Raw genomic sequence first — 7,936 nt, 5'->3', positions numbered from 1 at the left:
TTGAATTAAAAAAAACAAACTTTTACTTGGTTTTTACATAACAATGTATCATTGAGGTATAATTTTCCCGTGAGGACATCAAAGATACATTATAATACCATAATTTATAAAGATGTATCAAGCACATAGATGGTTCAACATAGAGGCAATGGGAGCGTTACAGGTTTAAAAATGATACACTGAGCAACAAAAGATCGCGCTTCTACAATAATAACAACCTGTCACGAGTGCCAACAGCAATTGGGGTGCTTATAATTGCAAAAACAACAAAAACATTTTTTAAAAATTTCTTTTTATAAAATCCCATTACAAGATTATGCTAAATAAACATTTAGTAAAACAACAAATAACATGTTTGTGTCTCTAAATGTTAGTACCTGAACCACCCGCAGCATAAGAACATGAACACATACACACACGCTCAAACATTGTGAATGGTTCTGTCTTGTGTACGGTTTTTAATGCATACAATCAAATTAAGACATGCAAGCAAATCAAAAAAAACGCAGAGATTCACAGAATACGTAACAGATCACGGTTAGAACAGAAGAGGGACGATCCTATGCGGTACCATCTGGCAGTATTCAACCCAGAAACTGCCGTATTTGTCGCCACACTTGTCATCGTCACGGTAACTGCGGTGTATCAACAAGAAGGTGAGGAATATGACGTAAGAATAAGGCATGATGTTGACAAACAAGGATGGGACAGTCCAGCACAGGGCAAGCATGATCTCTGCCAAGTAATTAAAATGCCTAGCGAGACCCCACCAGCCAGAGGCTAGCAGGATGCTCTCTTTTTCTTTGCCATTTTCGAGCTGATACTTGGCACGGATGATGTTTGGTCTCTTTCCCCAGACTAGACATTTGCCGCCAGTCCCCCTAACTTCCTGTTTTTGAAGGTCGGCTAAGTAATTGACAGCTATACAGAGAATGCCCGTCAAAAGGATGAGCGACGACCACGTGATTCCTAAATGTACGGGCTGCTGCACAAGATACATGCTCACTGACGCGTAAAATGTGGGTACGTACACAAGACAGCCCCAACAGATGTAATAGCCAGCCCTGTCGACCATGATGTCGATGGTGCTCATGTAACCCCCTTCCCACCAGAAGAATTTTGTTATGTAGATCAATTGCAGCACTGCTGAAACAAACATACTGTCCACGAAGCCATAAAGTTCGAAACTTTTCAAGGCATGTATGCACACAAGTAAAGCCCAAACGGTCATGCCAAACCGACAATTTGTGAAAACTTTAATGTCAATGCCAAAGATTCGCGGATACAATTCAGTTCCCCAATAAAAGTCAAAAATGAAGTTTCCCGACACCCCATTGTCTGTGGTAGAGGGCCAGTATCGACCCTTTAGATAGAGAAGGACGCAGAAAAGCGGACTGAAGATTTGAAGTGTAGCTATGAATTCATCAAATCGATCGAATATCACTGATGGCGAAAGCCCCTGTAATTTGAGCAAAACGGTAATGATGGAAAAGGTTGCCATAGTAACGATATAGTTGAGAAACCCATTATCAACATAAACTGGTATATTTCCTTTCGGTGTCAAAGGTCCTTTGATAATTTTCCCCGGTAATAGCTTCATCAGGATAACAGACCAAACGCTGAATCCAAAGAGGACCAGCACGCTAAACTGGCTTGGTGGTCTCATGGTTGCCCATAATTCTATTATTGACGTATAGAACGGTTTTCCTGCAAAATGACCGAGGAATACCGAGTAGCTCCCTTCACAATGCACGGAAACGTACCACATGATAAGCGCGACGTGAGGAGTCAAAATCATCAGAAACAACGGAAAAACCGTCTTGTTCCAGAGCCCCTTGACTCGCTTCATCAGCCCAATCTTCTCCAACTGTTCATAACCTTCCTTATATCCATGAAATCCGTGAGCAAAAACATCTTGCCCGTTAGATTGCTCCATTTTCGCCGATCCGTTCCGAATGCGAGCAGACGACATCCTTCCTGGAAAAAAAGGGAAAGGTGAAAAAGATACAAAAGATGTTCGAAAGCAGCGTTTGATATAACTAAGTTCAGCCCCTTCACGTCTTATTTGTATGGGAGGAGAAAAAGAGTTTGATGACCTCGTGAGATCACAGTAATCCAATCTTCCAGAGTTCTGTTCTCGTGCGTATTGGGATTTCTTGTTTATCATTTGCATTAGCAAAATTTTACCATACGGCACAATAATGATGTTAACAAATAAACTACATTTGTGCGATGTGTCTGTGTTACTTTAAATAAGATGTATTTGCATATATACTTGATTTGAAATATTTGCTAACTTTATGAATTGATTGCAATACGTTTATTACATTTTCGGTGCATAATACATAGCAAATAGCAAATCCTATTCATAATAGATACCAGTGTGCAAACAATAGCATAATGAAAGATCGCCTCATTCCTTTCTGGTAGAATAAAAGCATTGTTTCCGTCAATTTTTATACACAGACTATCCATTATATCTTGTTTATAATACATGTAGTTCACACAGTCTACAGTTGCAAGCCAAGAAGTAGAACATACGAATAAAGGCGTTCTTGTATTTACGACAAATAGCATTTTTCAAGTACATGTATTTCATACTTGTAAAATGATACATTCATTTTTGTTTAATGACAAGAACTGATTGCCTCGTTAATACCTGCCTATATTAATTAATTGTTTGTGAGAATTTATACATACCTTTATGGTGTTCTCTCTAATGATCTGAAAAAGAAAAAAAATTACGTCAAAAATATAAATGACGTCATAATACTTATAGAGCACCTGTCCTGGCGGTCACAAGAATTTTGTCACTATATATCATTTCCTGTAGGCATATAAAATATACTCTTTTCACGTGAGTGTGTCTTAACAAATCCTTATATTGAGCAATGGACGGACGCTAAAAAAAATTGGATCTAACACTTCTTGTTACTTTTTCTGTCGAATTTGCCAATTTATTTTACTAATCACTGCTCAAGGAACACAAACCGGAAATTCCTGACAGCACATGTGGGTGTTCACGAAACAAGCAAAAGGGTGTCCGAAGTCATGCGAACTATGTAAGAAAACATGTCCCGTAGTGTGTCCACGCGGCCGAATTGTCGGGCAACAGGTTTCACAAAAGCCAACAGCCTTGGACAAATAGCATTTACCTGTCACAGCGGGACAGCGGTTATACGCTTCTAGATATATGTATACCTAATGCGGGATTTAGAGCCCATGTCCTAGATTGTCATTATCATTCTAAAGGTTACCGTAACTATTTTATGGACGACTGAAATCTTATTCAATTTTTAACCGATTTTAAGTCACAAAACTAAAGCGTTCATTCAAAAGTTTTATTTTATGTGAATTAATGATAACAAAAATTAATTTGGACAAACTTAGAATATATCTATTTCTGTACCTCTTCAACTTTATCCGTGCACTTTTTAAACTTCCTTCTCCATATAACGTTAAAGTTCCTCTAAAGAAGTAAATTTCCACCAGCGAATCGGTAACAGATTATTGTACGTTACTTCTCTTGGCGAGAACAGCGCATTACTTATGCATGTATCAATTTAATCTATCACAATACATATACATACATACATATATATGGCAGTCACAAACGCTCTGGGCAACTTTCCGGGAATACGCATCGCAGATGCAAAGAAATGAGGTGCTAATTGGGCCCTATAGGTAGAGCCTACCGCCCTCGGTTACCTATGATTATACACACCTCAGTGCGACAACTGTAAAGAGTTGACACTAATAGTATATAGGCCTACGGATTTTTTTTTAAACAAAGACGTGTCATACTTACCCCCCCCCCCCCACCCCAAAAAAAGAAGAAAAAAAACCACACACATATACACTTCTCTACTCCCAAACCTCCCTCTTCAACATCCACGTTTTTGATGTGCATGGATCGGAAATCTGTTGACCGGTATGATTTTTCTAAAATTAAGATTTCTCCACACAGCGAGAGTATTGCACGCTATTTCAATGTACCAGATGACTGTTGATAAAGAGAAATAATGTAATATTATGAATTCTATCAAAATCCGAATATTATAAACATTAACGAGTCCATGAATGGCTGTGATTTAGAAAAAATGAAAACATTGTCAAAATTTATGAAGAAAATTCTCTCGAAGCTCTTCCTGTAAAAACTTATACCACCTACTGTATTGTGCTACTGTTTTTTTTTTTAATCTTGTACATTTCTCATGATCCTTCCCTGTTTTGTTTTTTGTGTTCATTTGTATACACTTTTGTTGAACCTCGTATACCCGTGAACTGCATGGTCTTTAGTGAATTAAATTAAAGAATTGATTTGAATTACTACTAATTTAAAATCATAATTTGCTATCACAATGGTAATATATCTTTACACGGTGATTTAACAAGGAACGGAAAAGGATGACTGGGGGGAGATGGGGTAAATAGCATATAGAATTTTAAAATTTGTAGCATACATTTATCATGTACGCTTTCATTTTACATTCATTTTTATCGTAATTTGAAACAGAAATGTATATAGACACCCCTTCCCACAAGTAAGCGAAGTTTGCGTACCAATTTGGCAAAATGTACAATTCACCAGTGCAACAATCATCGTAACTATTTCTGAGTACATTTTCTTGTTCCTGCGAGATTACCGGGTTCCTTAAACACTGGAGCGGATATATATGTTACATGTACATGTGCAGAAGAACGACCTCTCCATACTAATCCAACAGTCATGCACGTGCATGGGCCCTCTGAAAGGATTTAAAAACGACCTTTCTCTACCCATTTTAGAATATGCAACTTCGTCCTTTTCAAGGTTATGTTTCGGTACTCATAAATATACAAAGTTTAACTTGGCGTGCATGAAAAACATACTTTGCATTCTCATTCTATCACAGACTGATATAGAAAGCTTTGAGTTGGAATCAAAGAAACGTTAATTAATTTTTAAGAAATATTCATATAAAATGTTGCATTTAACATCATCTCAAATATAAAAATATATAGAAAGAGTGATTCTGTGATAAGAAAACATCTATGAAGCACACACACATAAGTTCCATCTGATATCTTATACAAGCCTTTATCTCTTGGCATCGCTCTTAGTGTTTTTCCTATGCATAGTGCCAGCGCACACAGGATTTAACAAATAAATATAGGCGCTTATAATAAAACATGCAAGCATATAGCACTTGTCTAAGGTATGCAGAATAGTAAGAAATATATAGCAAAGTCTTACCTCACAAATTCGTGCGTCTCATGTAGTCACCCAAGTATATTGATTTACACTCTGATTCATCATACGATAGAAAGGTCGAAGGTCATCTGCAACCTCCGAGACGTGAAAAATGCGCACGTGTCTACACAACTATATACACACAGTTAGACTATATGTTGACTATGGTATCGTCTGCAAAAAGAAATCCATTAGAATGGGAATATTGTCCAGCAGATGAGTATTGAACCATATACATGTATGGTACGTTATCACCATAAAAGATATTACGCAGAACTCGATTACATGCAATTATAATATGCTGTATTTTTTTTATTACAAATGTTCCCCTTATTGTAATTCGCATCTGTTTCAGTCTTTCAATCGATTGTTTTCAAGCGACAATGTCAGGGCGGACTAAAGGAGGGAGAGAGAGAGGGGAGTCTATACTTTACGCGCGCGTGCAGTGCATATACATGTATAAATAGTCCCATTATATCATATGGTCGATTTTGATTATAACACACAGGCCCATTCCACGAATATCGAGCTACTCAAAAGAATAAAAACCGAATATTCGTTTATTAGATTAACCAGCTATTTATATTACAAATAATACACAAAATCGTTTCTCAGCGATCGATCTATCATTTTCTTCACACAAAATTGTTCCATTGTATGAAAGACCCCCCCCCCCCCCCCAACTTCTTCATGCCCCGGTGCGCCCCACTTTAGTTTCCTCTCCGCTCCTATTTATCATAATTGATAACGCATTGACGATATTTCAAACGGCTGTTTCAGTTCAGAGTCGGTGCATATAACATATGATGAATCTGTAACAAGAAAGCCAAGCAAGCTACTATCGTCGAGATCGAGACCCCTCGGTGCTTCTACACTACTTGTACAGGTGCAATCACAGCTATAGAGACCTACGGGACACTAAAACACTTTCATTGTTCCCCTTTCTTCTGTCCTCGTTTATATAAAAGATACATGTGTCCTGTTTATTTTACCGATTTTTTTTATATTTCAATTTAACGTTCGTTATTGCATCGTACTAATTGTGTCTACAGTATATATATGTACATCGTAGTCTTTTTTGTAGGTTTATATTGGGAATTTACCTGCTAACCCTGTTTAATCTCATTACTTACTAAACTCTACCGGTATGTTGTCCCAAGTTCCGCTGGGTTTTTGTTTTTTGGCGACATTTATGAATCAATTCAGGTGAACGTAAATGTATGTGTGCCAGAAAATAGACGGACATTTAAACGTTCCATTTTCTTTCTTTTTAATTTGATGACAAGATTGTACAATCACGATTTTTTTTTCTAATAAAAAATCGTACCAACTCGACTCATCTTTGAGATATGTTTTTATACACAAGTGAAGCAAACAAAAAATTATCAATTCTTGGTGAAATGTTGCCACACTTTGCCTGTGTTACGATTTGAGGGTTTTATTCCCCACAGTGGAACACATCACATCGCACCGTATTTAGTCTTCAAAATCCGAAAGTAGTCGCGACCCTGACAAATTGAGGTGTTTTAAGATAAATCCCAAATCCGGGAAATGTAATTTATGTGAGTTATAAAAATTAGAAATACGGAACTATCTTATGTATGGGTGAGGAAACATCTTACACAGGGGAGGGGAATGCAAATATAAAAACGCATTTTTTCCATCGCAGTAAATATCACCATACAGGTTTCGAAATCGTTTGTCTTCTTAATGTGTCGGTAAAATTATTTTCTGGAACAAACACAACTTGCCGGTCGTTTTAGGTCACTCCTGAAATCAAAATTCTTTGTAGATTTTGTGTGTTTTTAAGTTTGTATAATTGTAAATAAAGTTCTGAAACAGAGTTGAAGTTTTATTTCTACTGATAAGTAAAGAACATTTTTGATGTTACTTAATTTTGTATATAAAACAAGTTAAAAATTTGTGGGGAGTGTAGTCTGAGCAATCATCTCTTGATTTATACCATAAGTATATATACGTTGTAATGATATGCACTGTAATCGTATGAATGCTAACTGTGTGCATTTTGTAAAACGTGAATGCTCTTTTTAATTCGTAATTCGAACGAAACTCTAACGTGACCCTCAATTCTATAAGATAATCTGGATTATTTTTAAAGCGACAGGTGCAACAACTAAAAAGGTGAAGTTCGTCAGATCAACAACAACCCCCCCCCCCCCCCAAAAAAAAAAACAACAACAAAAAAACCAATAACAAACAAAAAACCAACAACAAAATAAAAACAACAACAAGCAGTTCTTGTGTCGTTTGTTAAGTTGGAATTAACTAGCTTGATATAAATACAAAATTTACAATTTGACACTTGTTCAAAAGAAAACAAAACGAAAAAAAATTAAAACAAAAGCCAGGCGACATAATTTAAATGTGTATCAGTGGCCATCTGACATATTTTAGTTTTGACACAAAAAATGCATTGAAACTAGTCAAAATAAATATTTTTATTGTTTAGTAAAGTTGAAATATGTCCGAAGGACATTAAACATGAGCCAAAGACAACATTTTACAACAACTACTTATGACAAACAAGGCGATATGTATGTAAATGCACATACATGCAGTCCGACAGACACTTAATCGAAGTTTGCTCTTACAGCTCATAGCCCATAGCGTTGGATGATATATCCAATGTGATTTCGTCTTTTGATTGATACACCTTGTATATATTGGACTCTGCTGTACCTT

At 36.6% G+C, this 7,936-nt stretch overlaps 1 protein-coding gene across 3 annotated transcripts; it reads right to left on the bottom strand.

The window, feature by feature from the left end:
- Window positions 1-281: 281 nt before the first annotated feature.
- LOC105325856 (uncharacterized) lies at window positions 282-5,511 on the bottom strand. 3 transcript variants are annotated; one of them, XM_034456631.2, is made up of 3 exons: window positions 5,237-5,511; window positions 2,701-2,724; window positions 282-1,977 (listed from the first exon to the last, which is right to left on the bottom strand). In XM_034456631.2, exon 3 carries the CDS (start codon window positions 1,970-1,972, stop codon window positions 539-541), a length of 1,434 nt encoding a protein of 477 aa, XP_034312522.2. In that variant the 5' UTR covers window positions 1,973-1,977; window positions 2,701-2,724; window positions 5,237-5,511; the 3' UTR covers window positions 282-538. The 3 variants fall into 3 exon arrangements, with proteins under 3 accessions (XP_034312522.2, XP_034312523.2, XP_034312524.2); XM_034456632.2 differs by lacking the exon at window positions 5,237-5,511 and adding an exon at window positions 3,410-3,569; XM_034456633.2 differs by lacking the exon at window positions 5,237-5,511 and adding an exon at window positions 2,992-3,213.
- Window positions 5,512-7,936: the final 2,425 nt, after the last annotated feature.

This window comes from Magallana gigas, chromosome 7 (assembly GCF_963853765.1).
Source record: "Magallana gigas chromosome 7, xbMagGiga1.1, whole genome shotgun sequence".
Lineage (NCBI taxonomy): Eukaryota > Metazoa > Mollusca > Bivalvia > Ostreida > Ostreidae > Magallana > Magallana gigas.
This window is presented reverse-complemented; position numbering and strand designations above follow the sequence as displayed.

Excerpts from the sequence above, each read along its gene's own strand:
- LOC105325856 (XM_034456631.2), bottom strand. The coding sequence starts at position 1,972 with ATGTCGTCTGCTCGCATTCGGAACGGATCGGCGAAAATGGAGCAATCT.